The 18,726-nt window shown below is 42.6% G+C and overlaps 1 protein-coding gene across 2 annotated transcripts in view; it reads left to right on the top strand.

Moving 5' to 3' along the window:
• The first annotated feature begins 1,826 nt into the window (after window positions 1-1,826).
• LOC139408464 (electrogenic sodium bicarbonate cotransporter 1-like) overlaps window positions 1,827-18,726 on the top strand; it is an 83,882-nt gene continuing 66,982 nt past the window's right edge. The window contains exons 1-2 of one of the 2 annotated variants that reach the window (XM_071152389.1): window positions 1,827-2,291; window positions 15,292-15,365. In XM_071152389.1, the coding sequence (XP_071008490.1) occupies window positions 2,272-2,291; window positions 15,292-15,365 (94 nt within the window). In that variant the 5' untranslated portion in view covers window positions 1,827-2,271. The remainder of the gene's footprint in view (window positions 2,292-15,291; window positions 15,366-18,726) is intronic. The other variant, XM_071152388.1, reaches the window with a different exon arrangement.

Here is an 18,726-nt window from a genome sequence, read left to right as displayed (position 1 = left end):
GTACTGTCATCCTTTCGCACATCCAAGCATTGCTCCACATTGTATCCACATCAAACACTTGCACTGACCTGAAGCACTAATTACACTCACATTAATATCATTATTCATGATGTGCTAACAGCTTGTTATGTGATTTTCATCAAGGTCAAAGAGTTTCTCAGTACCTTGTAAACATTAGCAGATCACCGTCACAGTTTGCCCTGGAGGGGAGCCAGTGAGATGTGGAACCTGTCAAACAAAGTGACACTGTATTTGATGCTGTTTTGTAATTAATGATGTCAATGATTTTCAGGGGCGCAATTTCACTGTGGACGGGAACAGGGGAATGTCCCCCCCACAGTCTGAAATTGCATTTTTGTTCCCCACCAGTCTTATCATTGGAATGTGATACGAGGCAAGGGTGTGCTTTAGGACCATGCGGATGCCTCCGAGCAGTCCGGTAGGCTGTTGGAAGTGTTTATCGGACTGGATAAAAAATAAATTATAATAATTATGTCCCCCCCCCACTTCTAAAACCAAAGTTGCGCCCCTGATCATTTGTATATATTATTTTTTAAAGCCTTTTAAATGTATTGACCTGCATGGGTACTATAATGAGTTTGTATAGCTTGGTTTCACTTTCATGCCTTGTGTTTTTCAATATGAATGAGAAAGGGGGGAAAAAACATCCATTTCTTCATTGGTAGTCATTTGGGATGTTTTATGAACGGCAAAAAAAATAGGCTACCATTATGAAGGACAATAGGGACGTTTTGTGGGATCCTTGAGGAAACATTCCCAGTTGGTCCCTGCAAAGCCTACCTGAAGTGCATAGCATATGCCTAGAAGATGGAGCTATACTAACTTCCTGGTCTGGAGGGTCTTTGAGCTTTATAGGATGAGCAAGGTGCCGCGGGCAGTGTTAAATTGCAAACCAATCTGTTATTACCAATTTACTTCGAAATTAGTTGATAATCAGACAGGCTGTGAATCTACACAATAAAAGAGGCTGTCAGGTGTAAATGTGTACCTGTATGATAGACCTATCATGGCCATGAAATATAGATGAACTTTGAGTGTAGGTGGTTTAGTGCAGTTATAGTTTATTTATTTGCATACAAAGATTTGCAGATGTCATCTCATGTGCTGCAAAATGCTTATGTTTCTAGCTCCAACAGTGTAGTAATATGGGGCGGCAGGTAGCCTAATGGTTAGAGTGTTGGACTAGTAACCGAAAGGTTGCAAAATATAATCCCCGATCTGACAAGGTAAAAAAAATCTATCGTTCTGCCCCTGAACAAGGCAGTTAACCCACTGTTCCTAGACAGTCATTGAAAATGATACGTTTTTTTTATTTTTATCTAGCAGTGGAGCTATAGGAGGACAGTCTCATTGTAATGGCTGGAACGGTATCACACATATGGAAACCAGCTCCTCCCACCAGCCTCCACTGATACAATAACAATACACATCATCCAAAAAGTAAAAAAATAAATAGCAATTTCTAATTCATAGTAGTGGATAAATGTATTAATCATATATATTAATCATTAGCCTATATTTATGAACCACAACAAAAAAGATGGGTAAAAAAATTGTAATTTGGTGATTTCACATTTGATAATTATCCCTTATCAATAGGCCTTGGAATGTTGACCCATAATTCATTTGTTTAGATGGTAAACATAGGCCTACGCATCAGTTTCACCTTTACTTCTTTTTCTTTGTACACCGTGCTGCTGAGAAATTCATTATTGGAAAGATGTGTGATAACTAGAAATCCAGCAGAGCCCAATATCTCTAACTTTTTGACCTCTACCTCCCACTTGTGGCGTGACGTTGAAAGAGGGATGGAACTTAAAAAAATGGAAAAAGACACGCCGCACTCAGAGCTTCTTCAGACACGCGCAGAGAAATACGAAAACGATCGCGAAACTTCGAATATTTACTTAGAATGGTGTGATAAAAGCTATCGCGGTATACATAATCTAAAAGTCCGTTTCTATATGTGTTGTCGAACCGATTAAATGTCATTGATTACTGCCAGATAGTTGTATACGCATTTTAATAACTTTTCTTTAAGAGTTTATTCTTTCTTTTCAAAGGCAGGAGAGAGTTGCTTAATGGAGTGAGACCAACGTTGCTAAATTGTTTCGTGTAATACAGTTTGTACGCATTGTTTTGAAACAAATCTCAACAAATTTCTTGCTTTCATTGAGCAAGGCGATTGGGACATCGGCTTCAGTCTTCTGGAGTCATCCCCGAGGAAAAGCTGGACAAAACTCCGGCAGAATGAGCACCGATAAAAACAAGTGAGTATGAACCAGTTTTTTTTGTGACCATTTCCTAAAGTTAATCTTTATTTACCACTAGCCTATGTAGTGGTTTTGGTGGTGTCTGTTGGACTGGGCATGTTGCGCTTCAAATATTGTCCCGGTCAGAAGTGAGGTAATTTAATAGCATATCACGTTACTGCTGAGTAACGTTAGCAGATGTTCCTAATACTAGCTACTTGGATAGAGTTCATATTTCAACACACGCTAACCACGGCCATTATACTGGAATCTACGCGTAATTACGCAAAGCCATTTTGTCGCCAAAAGTGTTCCATCATGGAAAATCTTTATGGCATGGCATTGTTTACCTTTTGAGAAACCTTAAAAGCAGGGGGAAACTATGAAGTAATAAATTACAACCTTTCAAGGAAGGTGCCTTGTGGTAAAGCGAATTAGCCACGTTAACTATTTAGCACCTTACAGTGATTAATTCTCAGTAGCTAACAGATTTTATACACAAATGAGGTCTGGATAAGCTGCCTGTTACCGCCGCTTCTCCAAGGCTGAGGCATAAGAGTGCACGATAATCTTCTTTTCCGAGAGCCTGTCACAATCAATTAGATTGTACGTGTCTAAATAAGACACTAGAGCCAAGTGTTATCGCTCGTCAGGGTGAATACATACATGTCTGAATATTGACAACACCACAAAACGTATAACTCTCCTTCGGTCTGTGTGGCCTCTCTTGAAAGTATAGCGGAAGAGGCAAAGCGAGAGCGTTTACTCTGCCCTAGCCTCTGCTGAGTCCCCAACAACCGGATGTTCCGGTTTTCAGGGGAAATAGAAAGGTATGTGACACGACTTCCGCTTTTGGACATTAACTTGGCGAGAGGGTGGCGCTCTATATTAACTCCTCCTCCACATTTACTGGATTGGTTGAACAGTACAGAAGATAACCTTAAAACAAAGTTTTTTTTTCTTGTCCTTAAGGTCTGTGTCACGGGTTTCAGGCATTTCTTTTACGTTTGCTACGTTCGGTTGACAACATCTGTCCACGAAAATAAGACTACAAAGTGAGATTTTTTTGTATGAAGGTCAATGAGTGAATTTGTAAAACAAAAAATGTAATTGCTAACGAAAAAAAAAAACGACTTTATATAGACGTTATCCGTTGTTCACATGAATATCTGCCCTCTCATTGGCTAGAATGGTCCCACCTGATCTCGCCTCTTCCTGCCTTACTTCCATCTTCAAGGACATGTCTTTCCGTTGTTAGAGCAGACACTCAACTTTCTTGTTAATGTAATAGATAATCTATGGTATAGCCAACCAACATCGCTTGCCTCTCAGGAACATGCACCCTGGTGGAAAGTTTTGTATGGGTTGTATAGGTTTCTAAACTACACGCTCTTTCTCCTTAGATCTAAACCTCCAGATTACATTATACTCTTTGTTTTTTTGTACATTATATGTAATCCATTCATGCTGTAGATTTATTTTGGTAAATATGTCTGAAGCAGAAACTGGGTGGTGGAAAAAAGATCATTTGGTCACATGCAATGAAAAATAGAGCAGAGAGAACCTTTGAGATATATTTCCATTTGTGATCTCCTTGTGAATCATTTCCATACTCATTCAATGTACATTTATTGCTTCATAGTTTGACAAGGAACCACATTGTAAAATACCTTTACTAAAAAATCTGTTATTTATATTTTGTTTCCTCAGTGACTAACCCACTAATCGGATTATGTTTGACAGGGAAATCATTCTTATCTGTCATGATGTCATCTTTATTTTTTAAATTTTAACTTTATTTTACTAGGCAAGTCAGTTAAGAACAACAAATTCTTATTTATGTTGGCCAGGTCGCAATTGTAAAGGAGAACTTGTTCTCAACTTGCCTACCTGGTTAAATAAAGGTTAAATAAAAATAAATAAAAATGTACAATGACGGCCTACCCCGGACGACAGTGGGCACCGCCTATTGGACTACCAATCACGGCCGGTTGTGATACAGCCTGGATTCGAACCGAGGTCTGTAGTGGCGCCTCTAGCACTGAGATGCAGTGCCTTAGACTGCTGCGCCACTTGGGAGCCCCCCAAGTACTTACTGTCTGGATTTTTCAGTGCGTTGTTTCCTGTTGTCTTTACTTTAGAGAGCGGATACAGGAAACCAGTGACAGACACTTCAGGCTGATTAGGTGCTATGCGGGTTAGATATTGTAACTTAAATCAAATTTTATTTGTCACGTGCTTCATAAACAACAGATGTAGACTAACAGTGAAATGCTTACTTACAGGGTCGTTTTCCAACAATGCAGAGTTTAAAGATAAAAAATAATGGAAATAGACACGGGAATAAATACACAGTGAATAACAATAACGAGTAAAATAAAACATGGCTATATAGAGGGAGTACCAGTACTGGGCCGATGTGCAGGGGAACCAGGTAATAGAGGAAGATGAGGAAGCTATGTACATGAACAGTGCATTCAGAAAGTATTCATACCCGTTAACTTATTCCAAATTCTGTTGTGTTACAACCTGAATTCAAAATGGATTAAATATTTTTTTTTCTCTGATCCATCTACACCCCATAATAACAAAGTGAAAACAAGACAACAAAACTGTAACTAGGCCAATCTGTATCATTCAACGTCGGCTTGGTAAGCAACTCCAGTGTATATTTGGCCTTGTGTTTTAGGTTATTGCTGAAAGGTGAATTTGTCTCCCAGTGACTATTTCAAAGCAGACAGAACCAGCTTTTCCTCTAGGATTTTGCCTGTGCTCACCTCTATTCCGTTTGACTGGATGTATTGATAACTTCACCACTCTCAAGGGATATTCAGCATCTGCTTTTTATTTTGACCCATCTACCAATAGATGCTTTTCTTTGTGAGGCATTGGAAAACCTCCCTGGTCTTTTGGGTTGAATCTGTGTTTGAAATTCACTGCTTGATTGAGGGACCTTACAATTATCTGTATATGTGGGGTACAGCGATTAACATGATATTTGAATAATTAACTAAACACTATTATTGCACACAGAATAAGTCCATGCAACTTATGTGACTTGTTTAGCACATTTTTACACCTGAACTTATTTAGGCTTGCTATAACAAAGGGGTTGAGTGTTTATTGACTCAAGACATTTCAGCTTTTCATTTATAAAAAAAAACGAAATACTTTATTCCACTTTGACATTATGGTATTGTGTGTAGGCCAGTGTCACAAAATCTCAATTTTAATCAATTTTAAATTCAGGCTGTAACACAACAATTCAAGGGGTGTGAGTACTTTCTGAAGGCACTGTAGGTAGGGGTGACTAGGCAACAGGATAGATAAGACAGTAGCAGCAGTGTATGTGGTGAGAGTGAAAGTGTTTGTGTGGCATCATTATGCATGTGTGCTTATGTTATGTGTGGGTGGGTGTTGGTGTGAGTGTTTGGGTAGAGTTCAGTGTGTGTGTGTGTGTTCTGTGTGTGTGTGTAGTTGCTGCGACAGAGTTAGTGCAAGAAAAGGGCAATGCAGGTAAGTCCGGGTTTCCATTTGACTAGTTATTTAGCACTATTGTTTAGCAGTCTTTTGTCTTGGGGGTAGAAGATATACAGGGTCCTGTTAGTTCCAGACTTGGCCTTCCGGTACGACTTGGCGTTCCGGTACCAATTGTCGTGCGGAAGCAGAGAGAACAGTCTATGGCTTGGGTGGCTGGAGTCTTTGACAATTTTTTGTGCCTTCCTCTGACACCGCCTGGTATAGCGTTCCTGGATGGCAGGGAGCTCGGCCCCAGATCTACTGCTTCAATGTGCACTATTTCTACACTTTTTACATTTCGTTTTTGGTCTTCGGTTTCGGTATTTTTGGTGATGGAAAATATATATCATAGCGGTTTAGATGGCACAACGATTCTCTCCAATATACTTCCTTGTTTTGTCACAAACTGAAATTCAAATCAAAGTTTATTTGTCACGTGCGCCGAATACAACAGGTGTAGTAGACTTACAACAGGTGTAGTATGCTTACTTACCGGCCCTACCCAATAGTGCAAAAAAGGTATTAGGTGAACAATAAGTAAGTAAAGAAATAAAACAACAGTAAGAATACGGGCTATATACAGTAGCGAGGCTATATACAGACACCAGTTAGTCAGGCTGATTGAGGTAGTATGTACATGTAGATATGGTTAAAGTGACTATGCATATACAATAAACAGAGAGTAGCAGCAGCATAAAAGGTGGGTTGGGGGGGGCACACAATGCAAATAGTCCGGGTAGCCATTTGGTTACCTGTTCAGGAGTTTTATGGCTTGGGGGTAAAAACTGTTGAGAAGCCTCTTTGTCCTAGACTTGGCACTCCGGTACTGCTTGCCATGCGGTAGTAGAGCGAACAGTCTATGACTGGGGTGGCTGGGGTCTTTGTCCATTTTTAGGGCGACCTATTTGAATTTTAGCAAATGGCAGAGCGATTTCTGCATAGTGCACCCTTAAAAGTGCACAGCGACTAGGAAAGATAGTCTTTGTACAATCCTTTAGAGCTGTTAGTAAATTTCCCAAATATATTTTTCCAAGCACACTGCAAAAGCAACCATGTGAGAGAGCTAGGGAAGCCAGGGTGCAGGCAATCAAGGTCCTCAACCTGCTCTTCCCCCTGAGCCACTGATGTGGGCCTTGACTAACATGCTGACCAGACTGCCCACGGTGCGTGCGCAAGTTTTGCAAATAAACTACAGTTCAAAAGTTTGGGGTCACTTAGAAATGTCCTTGTTTTTGAAAGAAAAGCAAACATTTTTGTCCATTAAAATAACATCAATTTGATCAGAAATACAGTGTAGACATTGTTAATGTTGTAAATGACTATTGTAGCTGGAAACGGCAGATTTTTAATGCAATATCTACATAGGCGTACAGAGGCCCATTATCAGCAACCATCACTCCTGTGTTCCAATGGCACGTTGTGTTAGCTAATCCAAGTTTAAAAGGATACACAGTGAGGACGATGGTTCAGGAGGAAAATAAAAATCCAAGGGCCAAAGTTGGAGAATTCCGGAACTTGGTGGCATCTGCGGGTCATTTACTTCCCACGTGTACAATCAGACATCACCTCCATGTCAATAGGCTCTTTGGAAGGTTTTCCAGAAAAAGCCTTTATTTAGAGGAATCAACAAATGCAAACGCTTGGGGTTTGCTAATCCCTTGGATTGGAACCGATGCTATGGTCAGATGACATGGAAATAGCCACGCACAACAGTGGTGCTACTAGGACATTTTAGCCAAAAACCTGGTTGCCTCTGCCAGGAGACTGAAACTTGGCCTCAAGTGGACCTTCCAGCAAGATACTAACCCCAAGCACACTTCAAAATCCAGAAAGAAATGATTAATTGACCACAAAAGAAAATGTTTACAATGGCCATCTCAGTCTCCGGACTTGAACCCCATTTAAAACCTGTGGTTTGAATTGAAGAGGGCAGTCCATAAGTGCGGACAAAGGTTATCAAGGATCTGGAAAGATTCTGTATGGAGGAATGGTCTAAGACCCTCCCAATGTGTTCTCCAATCTCATAAAACATTTTAGAAAAGACTCCGTGCTGTTAACCTCACAAAGGGAGTCAAAATTATTGCTATCCCTATCTTTCTGAAAATGTTTTTATTACTTGTTATACAATTGCTCAGAGAAAGAGATTTTGTTTTAGTTTAAAATCATTTCCCCCAAAAATTGCGCATTCGATATAGCTCAGTATTTATATGATTTATTTTGTACAGTATTTTATACAGTATCTTCATCGTGGTTGCCAGTCATTTTAGAGGTGAATGTATATAGTATAGAATGTGTGTGTCAGACAAGGTGAGAGTCAACCCATGTGGCGGCTTTACAAAAAAATATGTTATTGTGAGGGGTGAGGGTGTTTTTCATTCATGTTGAAAAAGGGGTAAAGGATCTTGTTTTTAACCGAGGTGGGAATGCTGAACATTCCACATCTCTCGCCCACCACTGGTGTGGGTATACTGTACGTCCATCCCTGTGCAGTGTTCCCCATAAGGCCCACCTTGTTAGAAACCTCATCACAGGCTGATTATGTGGCTCCTGTCCTGGGGGTATATGGGGCCCCTGGTGTGGTAGGAGCTCTAGTCCCATGACCCCGTCCATCCCCAGCATCGAGCCTGCTGCAACATGACTCTTCTCTCTCTCTCGCTTCTCCCCCTCCCCCTCTTAGGGCCTTCATTCTAGCCTTGCCACATCACTCTGTTACTTGAACCGGCTGCATCCCCTCCCCTCCCTGCCTCACCCCTTCACACCCTCTGTGTGCAGAAGAAGAAGACTATCATGGCGAATGCTAAACTAAATACTACTTGAAGGCTATGTACAGTAAATGCTACATGATTGGATCCGTTAAAGATTTTGTACCTGTCTAGAGGATCATATCTGGTACAAATCAGTCCCAAAGTTCTAGACCTCAGCTGAATCTGGTACTGAATGGTGTGGCTTTTGAACAAGTTGAGGAGACTAAATTACTTGGCCTTACCTTAGATTGTAAACTGTCATGGTCAAAACATATAGATTCAATGGTTGTAAAGATGGGGAGAGGTCTGACCGTAATAAAGAGATGCTCTGCTTTTTTGACACCACATTCCAAAAAGCAAGTCCTGCAGGCTCTAGTTTTGTCTTAATTATTGTCCGGTTGAGTGCTGCAAGGAAAGACCTAGTTAAGCTGCAGCTGGCCCAAAACAGAGCGGGACATCTAGCGTTTCATTGTAATCAGAGGGCTGATATAAATACTATTCATGCCAGTCTCTCTTGGCTAAGAGTTGAGGAGAGGCTGACTTCATCACTTCTTCTTTCATACGAAACATTGTGTTAAATTCCAAATTGTTTGCATAGTCAACTTACACACAGCTCTGACACACCAAACCCCATCAAACATGCCACCAGGGGTCTTTTCACAGTCCCCAAATCCAGAACACATTCAAGAAAGCGTACAGTATAATATAAAGCCATTATTGCATGGAACTTCCTTCCATCTCATGTTGCTCAAATGAACAGCAAACCTGGTTCCAAAAAACAGATAAAGCAACACCTCACGGCACAATGCTTCTCCCCTATTTGACCTAGATAGTTTGTGTATGTATTGATATGTAGGCTACATGTGCCTTTTTTTAAAGTTGATGTACAGTGCATGTATTCAGACCCCTTTCCCACATTTTGTTACGTTACAGCCTTATTTGAAAATGGTTTAAAAAATAAAATGGGTGTTGCACAACGATTTTAAATCAATAAGTCATAGTTTAGTCAAATAATTATATATTTGGGCTTGAAGTGACATCCGAAGTGTCCCCTTCGTGCAAATCAGTGTCAATGTGGTGTCTTTTCCTATGATATGACATACAAATGATTTTCAGGGGGTGCAGGGGTTTTTGCACCTCCCACTTTTTTTAAACCAGGAACATTTCATAATTTTTCTATTTTAATGTATTTTTTAGCTAGTCTGTATCTTTCAATAGTTATCCATATTACCAGTGCTTCATCCTATAATTCCTAACTATTTCTATGGTGGATTCGCAGCTGCAATTTATGAAAGATGACAAAACTTTGTAGATAACAATAATGGTGAAGTCAAAGAGACCAGTGGTTTCCATCTGTGGCAAAGTTTTCACTAAATCAATACTTATGACAAATCCAGCTCCAGAACCAGCCATAGAGCCAGCTGGCAAATTTTTTGATTACGGTGTAGTAAAATGCAACAACTGATAACATTTAGCTTGATGAGGTTAGCATGCTAGCTAGCTATACTGACAGCAGGTTGTTGATGTTTAAGAATGTCACATGGAAATTCCAAAGTAGCCTTTGTCATTCTTTGTCGGTGGAACCTAAACGTGCATTTCCTCTCAAGGACAGGAAATGAAGTTGAAATAGTGGCAGCAACTTCCTTTTTAAGCTTTTATAAGAGGATGGAAGTAAGCCACTATAACTTCATTCACTCTTGGACCATTATTGCTTGATTTAACATACAACTTACAAATGTTTAAATGTGGCTTTCTGAGACTGAGAGAGGGTTCTCAGAAACCACCAACCAGATCTTCCTCATCTTTTTAGTTAATGTGAATAGGAATGACCCCTGACCCTGTACATTCCAAGGCTCTCTCACTCTCCTTCTGCGCCTGCAGCTGTCCGAACAGACATTTCCCTAAGTCCTTAAACAGAGCCCCAGAGCCTCAGAGGAAGAGCTGACTTCGTCACATCGCCAATGACACCTCAGGGACTCTTGAGAGATTGACTGGTTGAATGACTGACTGACTGACTGACTGACTGGCTGGATGACTGACTGAAGCTATAGCCGGCTCTCTGACAACTATAAGATGACTCTCTATAGCTGTTTGCCTGGAAGGCATGTAGTAACCTGGAGGGACTGGCTGAACCCATGGCATGCTCTCTGTGTGACAGAGATGACGCTCTGTAACTGTTCTTACCAGGAAGGCACATACTGTCCTGGAGAGACTGAAGAAGAAACAGGACAAGGAGAATGGTGGGAGATGAAGATGGAGTACAGTACAACCCCTCCATTTCACTCCCTACTATACTTCACATTGAAACTCAAGACTGCTTTGATGCTGCTCAACACTCAACTCTTGAAACTAAACCATTCCTCTATTCTTTCTTCCATTCTTTCCTTCAAGACTGAAAAACCAAAGGAGAGTCAGAGTCCAATATTTGGCCGCGCTTGGCAGGATGGCACAACGCCAGGCCCCCAGGCTACTCCTCTCCCCTGTGTGTTTGATGTTGGGGCTTTGCTTTAATGTTATGGTTATGCTCTGGCCCCAATCATATCTCAAGGCCAGATAATGTGATAAGGCTGTCCCTCCGCTGGGGAAATGAAGATGAGATGCTAGTTGGTGCTATCTGTCTCAGGAACAAGTTGTATCCTTCCTGTTGTTGCTTATTTAGTAGTTTGTGTAACAAGAGGCAACCCCCCACAAACTGTATAGCAGCATTATTCTGGCCCGGGGTGGGGCAGTGTAAAAGCAGAAAGTAAATATTCCCTAGCCTACCTTGCCGTCCAAGGTACTTGAATTAAGGAACAAACTGGATATTCTTGGTGGATATTGGAAGTTTAATTTTAAATACCACATCTTTATCTGCAAAAAAAACCTAATTTGAACATGTCTACAGGACTATATTGGATTATTATTGATAAGTTAAAGTACATTTTCTATTGAAAAAAATCTGAGGAAAATGAGAAGGAGGGATGATGGTCACAGTTATGACCTCATCCTGTTAATGATCTGTGTTGAAAGCTGGAGGGAAGGGAAAGGGGGATACCTAGTCAGACTGGCTGCATTCAACCGAACTGTGTCTTCTGCATTTAACCCAATCCCCTCTGAATCAGAGAGGTGCTTGTTGTTGGGGGTTAACTGCCTTGCTCAAGGGCAGAACAGCAGATGGAGAGAGAGAGAAAATAAGAAGGGGGTAGGAAGAGGAAAAATGAGCAAACTGTCTTTGTGTTCTGGTTAACCTAAGCCTACGGGTTAATATTTTACTCTTTCTCCTTCTTGCTCCTCTCCCGGTGCTGTTGGTTCTGACTGAGACTGGCTCTCCATGGGTCTAAACATCTGGTCTTGAAACTAAAGTCAGCTATGGGCCACGTTCCTATAGGCCTCCCTGCTCCAGGAAGAACCAGCTGGCTGAGGGATCAGGGTAGAGCTGTAGGCCATGTAGCCCCACAAAGTGATCCAACGCTTGGACAGGGAACTAAACATGAGCTCTGAGCTTCCTTATACACCAGGAACTTACCTGTCCTGCAGAAGGCTTTTGGCACAAACTGTTTTGTTCTCTCCGCTCTGACTGGCAGGTGTATTATCATTGTCAGGCGTATAGCTTTAGGCAAAATACACAAGTAGGCCTATATATCAGTATGCACAAATAGGAACCATATTACCATGGACACCGATAAATACCTGCAGGACATGCATGCATGCACATGCTTTAATGGTGTAACATTGTGTAGAAATCCTGCTCTGAAGAAATCCCGCAAATAATTAATTTCCAGCCCGGGACATCGGGCAGGTATAAGCACAGCCACACACGCTCTCATAGACATCATGCTGTGTTTGGTCAGTCATGGGAATGTGAAAGAGTATCTGACCAATGCAATGGAGTTGCATTGTGTTTCTTGAGACCTGCAGAGTTGCTATCCAATAACTTAGTTCTATTATGTTCTATTAAGTCAGGTTCTGTGCCTTCCGATGAAAAGGATGGGCAATAAAAACTGAATGGAGTGAATAACAGAAACTGAACTGATTTTATGTTGTCCTTCTCCATTGTAGTAGGATACTCTGCTCTCTCCTATTGTGATTGCACAATAACCGTTTGACAGGTCTGAAATAAAGGAAAGAATTAGTGTTTGTCTGTCAGGACGATACACAACTGTGTGGGGTTGTGTGTATGTGCACGCTGGATTGCTAAATAGGATGGGTGTAAATATGTAGACTTGTTTCATGGGAACACAGACCTGACCTTCAAATCCAAGTTTATTTGTCACGTGCACCGAAAACAACAGATGTAGACCTTACAGTGAAATTCTTACTTACAGGCTTTAACCAATAGTGAGAAAAAAAGGTGTGTGTGTGTGTGTGTGTGTGTGTGTGTGTGTGTGTGTGTGTGTGTGTGTGTGTGTGTGTGTGTGTGTGTGTGTGTGTGTGTGTGTGTGTGTGTGTGTGTGTGTGTGTGTGTGTGTGTGTGTGTGTGTGTGTGTGTGTGTGTGTAAGTAAAGAAATAAAATGACAGTAAAAAGACATTTGAAAATAAAAGTAGTGAGGCTATATACAGACACCGGTTAGTCAGGCTTATTGAGGTAGTATGTACATGTAGGTATGGTTAAAGTGACTATGCATATATGATGGACAGAGAGTAGCAGTAGCGTAAAAGAGGGGTTGGTGGGTGGTGGGTGGTGGGACACAATGCAGATAGCCCGGTTAGCCAATGTGCGGGAGCACTGGTTGGTCGGGCCAATTGAGGTAGTATGTACATGAACGTATAGTTAATGACTATGCATAGAAGATAAACAGAGAGTAGCAGCAGCGTAAAAGAGGGGTTGGGGGGGCACAATGCAAATAGTCAGGGTAACCACTCTTCAGGAATCTTATGGCTTGGGGGTAAAAACTGTTGAGAAGCCTTCTTGTCCTAGACTTGGCACTCTGGTACCGCTTGCCATGCAGTAGTAGAGAGAACAGTCTATGACAGGGGTGGCTGGGGTCTTTGACAATTTTTAGGGCCTTCCTCTGGCACTGCCTGGTGTAGAGGTCCTGGATGGCAGGCAGCTTTGCCCCAGTCATGTACTGGACCGTATGCACTACCCTCTGAAGTGCCTTGCGGTCGGAGGCCGAGCAATTGCCGTACAAGGCAGTGGTGCAACTGGTCAGGAAGCTCTCGATGTTGCAGCTGTAGAACCTTTTGAGGATCTCAGGACCCATGCCAAATCTTTTTAGTTTCCTGAGGGGGAATAGGCTTTGTCGTGCCCTCTTCAAGACTGTCTTGGTGTGTTTGGACCATTCTAGTTTGTTGTTGATGTGGACACCAAGGAACTTGAAGCTCTCAACCTGCTCCACTACAGCCCCGTCGATGAGAATGGGGGCTTGCTCGGCGCTCCTTTTCCTGTAGTCCACAATCATCGCCTTAGTCTTGGTTACGTTGAGGGATAGGTTGTTATTCTGGCACCACCCGGCCAGGTCTGACCTCCCTATAGGCTGTCTCATCATTGTCGGTGATCAGGCCTACCACTGTTGTGTTGTCTGCAAACTTAAGCAGGTTAGTAGAAGTGGAGGAGGTTACCTGTAGGAGGAGGACTTTTCCATTGTTGCCTTAGAATGAGTACATGAGCATAAAATAACTCTTTTGAAATCTTCTACATGGAATCTAATGAGTGTTTATAACCTTCGCTTGATAATCAATCTGTTCATGTTCTTCTTTTCTCTGCATGTATCTGGATATAGACGGTAGGTGGTGTGCATAATATACTTTTTTCAACAGGGCTCATAACAGATCAAAATAAACATGGTGCCCTTGATCTAGTAACTAGGCTCTTATTGCAGGTAACTGTAGTAGAGAGGCTTCCCGTGTGTGTGTGTGTGTGTGTGTGTGTGTGTGTGTGTTTGTATTTGTGTGCTCAGAGAAGGTTTCACTCCTAAGTAAAGCTAGGCTAATCCTGACAGCCAGGGCAGATCATTGTAAGAAGCCCACGTGACTCACAAATAAGGACTAAGGTGATAGAGTGAGAGATAGACGCAGCAAGTGTGAGCCAGATGGAGGACTAAGGCTTTGTGTGTGTGTGTGTGTGTGTCACCCTCATAACAATAGGGGATTTGGGCTGAACGACGTCCCTGGTGTGATGACACACACATCCTGTTCAGAATGCTTCAGCCTCTGTATTAATCCAATCATGTAGCTCAGTGTTTCCCAACCTGGTCCTCGAGACACCCTGACCCAGCCATTCCACATATCTGACCTATTCCAGTACAAGCACACCTGATTCAAATGTAGTAACTAATCAGCACTAATCAGCAAGCCCTTGATTAGTTGAATCAGGTGTGCTCGTGTTAGAATTAAACAAATATGTGGACTGGCTGCTGGTGGTCCTGAGGACATGTTTCGGAATTAATTAATGTTGACAGTGGTATATTCCCCTGTTTTACTTATGTTCTAGGTATGGTATCTTGTTCTACCTGTGTTCTAGGTATATTCCCCCGTTCTACTAGTGTCCTAGGGATATTCCCCTGTTCTACTAGTGTCCTAGGGATATTCCCCTGTTCTACTAGTATCCTAGGTATATTCCTCCGTTCTACTAGTGTTCAAGGTATATTCCCCTGTTCCACTAGTGTTCTAGGTATATTCCCCTGTTCCACTAGTGTCCTAGGTATATTCCCCTGTTCCACTAGTGTTCTAGGTATATTCCCCTGTTCCACTAGTGTTTTAGGTATATTCCCCTGTTCTACTAGTGTTCTAGGTATATTCCCCCGTTCTCACAGTGTTCCTGTTGTTCCTGCAGGGTGGAGGATGAGGCAGTGCTGGACAGAGGGGCATGCTTTGTCAAGCATGTCTGTGATGAGGAGGAGGTGGAAGGTAAGAGCACTGAGCCTCTGTGACATCCATGATGGCTGCTGTATTAATGATTGGCTAACAATGTTATTCAATAATGTCTCCTCATTTCTCTCAAGCACCAACTCCATGGAGTCAACCTATTTCCTTTCTCCTCTCTGTCTTCCATCCCTTGATGTTTCGCCACCTCACTCCAGGGCCGGCTCCGGGCATAAGCGACATAAGCAATCGCTTAGGGCCCCTGGCCACTAGATCCCCCCCCCCCCAGTCAGGGTCTCAACTTACTGTTTGAGAGTTAGAATAGTGGAATATGCAAGTTCGACATTTGGTTGTGCATCAGCAGTTTCTCTTATGTCAACCACTGACATTCACTCAATTAGCTTTGTCAGCTAACAATTTTTAGACTGGTAAATTAGTCTAGCCAGCTATCTAAACTTTCAGTAATCATGGCTGAATACTGACCGGAGACCATGAGACCAGGGGCCCTGACCTCAAGTGGGCCCCATTAGATTTTTTGGGTTACTCTCACTCCGATATCATAACATGACATAAGTCTTGGCAAAATATGTAGAATTGCAGGAAATTTGCTTTAAAACTACAAATATTTTGTTCCACCCCATGGCAAAATGGGTAGAATTACCGGAAATGTAGCCTCCCGAGTGGCACAGTGGTCTAAGGCACTGCATCGCTGTGCCACTGGAGATCCTGGTTCGAGTCCAGGCTCTGTCGCAAGCGGGCGTGACCGGGAGACCCATGGGGCAGTGCACAATTGCCCCAGTGTCGTCCGGGTTAGGGGAGGGTTTGGCCGGTAGGGATGTCCTTGTCCCATAGCACTCTAGCGACTCCTGTGGCGGGCCAGGTGCATGCACGCTGACACGGTCAGGTGTACAGTGTTTCATCCAACACGGGCTGTCTCCCGGGTTAAGCGGGCATTGTGTCAAGAAGCAGTGCGGCTTAGTTGGGTCGTGTTTTGGAGGATGCACGGCTCTCGACCTTCGCCTCTCCTATGTCAGTACGGGAGTTGGAGCGATGAGACAAGACTGTAACTACCAATTGGATACCATGAAATTGGGGTGAATTTTTTAAAAAGAATTAAATTCAAAAAATAATTACAGGAAATTTGCTGTAATTCTACAAAAAAATCATCTCTGCCCCATGGCAAAATGAGCAGACTTTCATGAAATATGTTAGAAAATTACGAAATTTCTCTGCCCCTTGGCAAAATGTGTAGCATTGTAGAAAGCTTGTTTTAAAAAATGCAACATTTTCTGTACTCCCCATGGCAGAATGTATAGAAATGCAGGAAATTAACTTTCAAACTAAAATGTTTCTCTCTGCAGTCATGGCCACTAAAAGTTTTCCAGCTGGTTTGCACGTGCTCTGAGGACGTGGCTTGGGATGCTGTCTGGGCCGGCAGGCTTGCGATTGTTAACATGCTTAAATGTTGGCCACCGAGATCAGGAGCACACAGTCAGCGGGGGCCCATGTGAGCGGCGGGGGCCCATGTCGGCGGCTCTATGTTTTCTTCGAAGTGGGCGAAAAAGGTGTTTAGCTTTTCCAGGAGCAAGGCTTCAGTGTCCGAGACGTAGCTGGCTGTGCCTTTATAATCCGTGATTGTCTGGAGTCCCTGCCACATGCGTCTGGTGTCTGAGCCGTTAAATTGCGACTCCACTTTGTCTCTGTACTGTCGTTTTGCCGCTTTTTAATTGCCTTATGGAGGTCATAACTGGTCTGTTTGAACAAGTCCTTGTTCCCAGTCACCTTGCTATGGTTAAATGTGGTGGTTTGCGCGAATGCTGCCGTCTATCCACTGTTTTTGGTTTGGATAAGTTGTAATCGTCACAGTAGGAACAACAGCCTCTATGTACTTCGTCACAGAGTCTGCGTATACGTCGATACTATTCCCAGAAGCGACCCGGAACAGACCAACGTTGAACAGTCCTTACCACAGGTGCTTCCTTCTTAAGTTTCTGCCTATAGGGGGGAGGAGCAGGATGGAGGTGTGATCTGATTTGCCGAAGGCTATAATACTCTCTCTCTCTAGGTCTCGCTCTAATTTCAGGATGAAGTATAGGAGGGATTAATATTGAAGATAAAGATGTGGAGCAAATAACTACAGGTTTATCAAGCCACGTAATGCCTGCCCCCCACATGAAGATGTTTACTACTTTAATCCCCCTGCAGTGACACACACACTTACTTTTGCACAAACACACAAACTTGTGCACTCACACATTCCTACATTTTCACACATTTTGACCTATATATATATATATATACACACACACACACACACACACACACACACACACACACACACACACACATAATCATGTCATGTTTGAGTTATAATTGACAGTGTGTGCACAGCCATATCTGCCAGCTAGCTCACCTCTGTGAGATTCTGTGTTAAAATTCAAACAAACCCCAAACCCAGGTTTCACATCACGTGGAGCAACACAGTGAGAAGAATCAACAACCAAAAATACCAGTCCCAGTCACATTGAATGTGAAATCACTCAGTCAGGACCAACCTCATGTTTGAATGGGTGTTGCCTTTTGGTGAATGACCCCTGGTTAAACTCCTGTTTGTTCTTTGTTTACACAGTCTGTTCTGCAGTGTAGTTGGCACTCTGATTTTAAGTTACCTTTGCAAAGTCAAGTTTATAATATTTATAATATTTGTTTCAAATAAAAAATATATAAGGAACATTATTGAAAAGCGGCCTGTAAAATTCCCTTTTACATGACTCTCCCAAATCCACTGTGAAGGCTACATACAGGCATGTAGCATGTGTGAGAGATCACACTAGGGAGTGGGGTGTGAGTTCTGTAGATTACCCATGCCAACCAATACCTACATTAGTGTTTACCAGTACATGAGGATTGGGTATATAGCCCAGAACATTTGGCCTGTGTGTTAGACAGCTGTTAGCTGGAGCATGTGGTACTCTGTTTCTCTCTCTCTCTCTGAAATGGCTTCCTGGATAAGTTTAGCCTTTTCCTGTCTAAGCTGATGGACAGGAAGTGGTTGGCATTTATTTACATCCTCAGCGTGTGTCAGGATGAGGACAGATTCCGTCCTGATTGGCCCAAGGGAAACGGCCTGACGCACAAAGAACTGACCAAACATTTTACCAAACAAGCTGACTAAATAGCCCATCATCAGTCAGTAGGAGTGTGTGTGCGTGCCTGTGTGCGTGCCTGTGTGCGTGCCTGTGTGCGTGCCTGTGTGTGCCTGTGTGCGTGTCTGTGTGTGCCTGTGTGTGTGCATGCCTGTGTGTGTGCGTGCCTGTGTGTGTGTGTGCCTGTGTGTGCACGTGTTCTTGTGACTCTTGCATGCATTCGTGTGTGTGGGGTTTATCGTGGGAATTTTGTTCCCTAA

Source organism: Oncorhynchus clarkii, chromosome 5 (assembly GCF_045791955.1).
Source record: "Oncorhynchus clarkii lewisi isolate Uvic-CL-2024 chromosome 5, UVic_Ocla_1.0, whole genome shotgun sequence".
In the NCBI taxonomy this organism is placed as follows: Eukaryota; Metazoa; Chordata; class Actinopteri; order Salmoniformes; family Salmonidae; genus Oncorhynchus; species Oncorhynchus clarkii.
The sequence above is the reverse complement of the archived record's forward strand: the minus strand, read 5'-3'. Positions and strand labels throughout refer to the sequence as shown.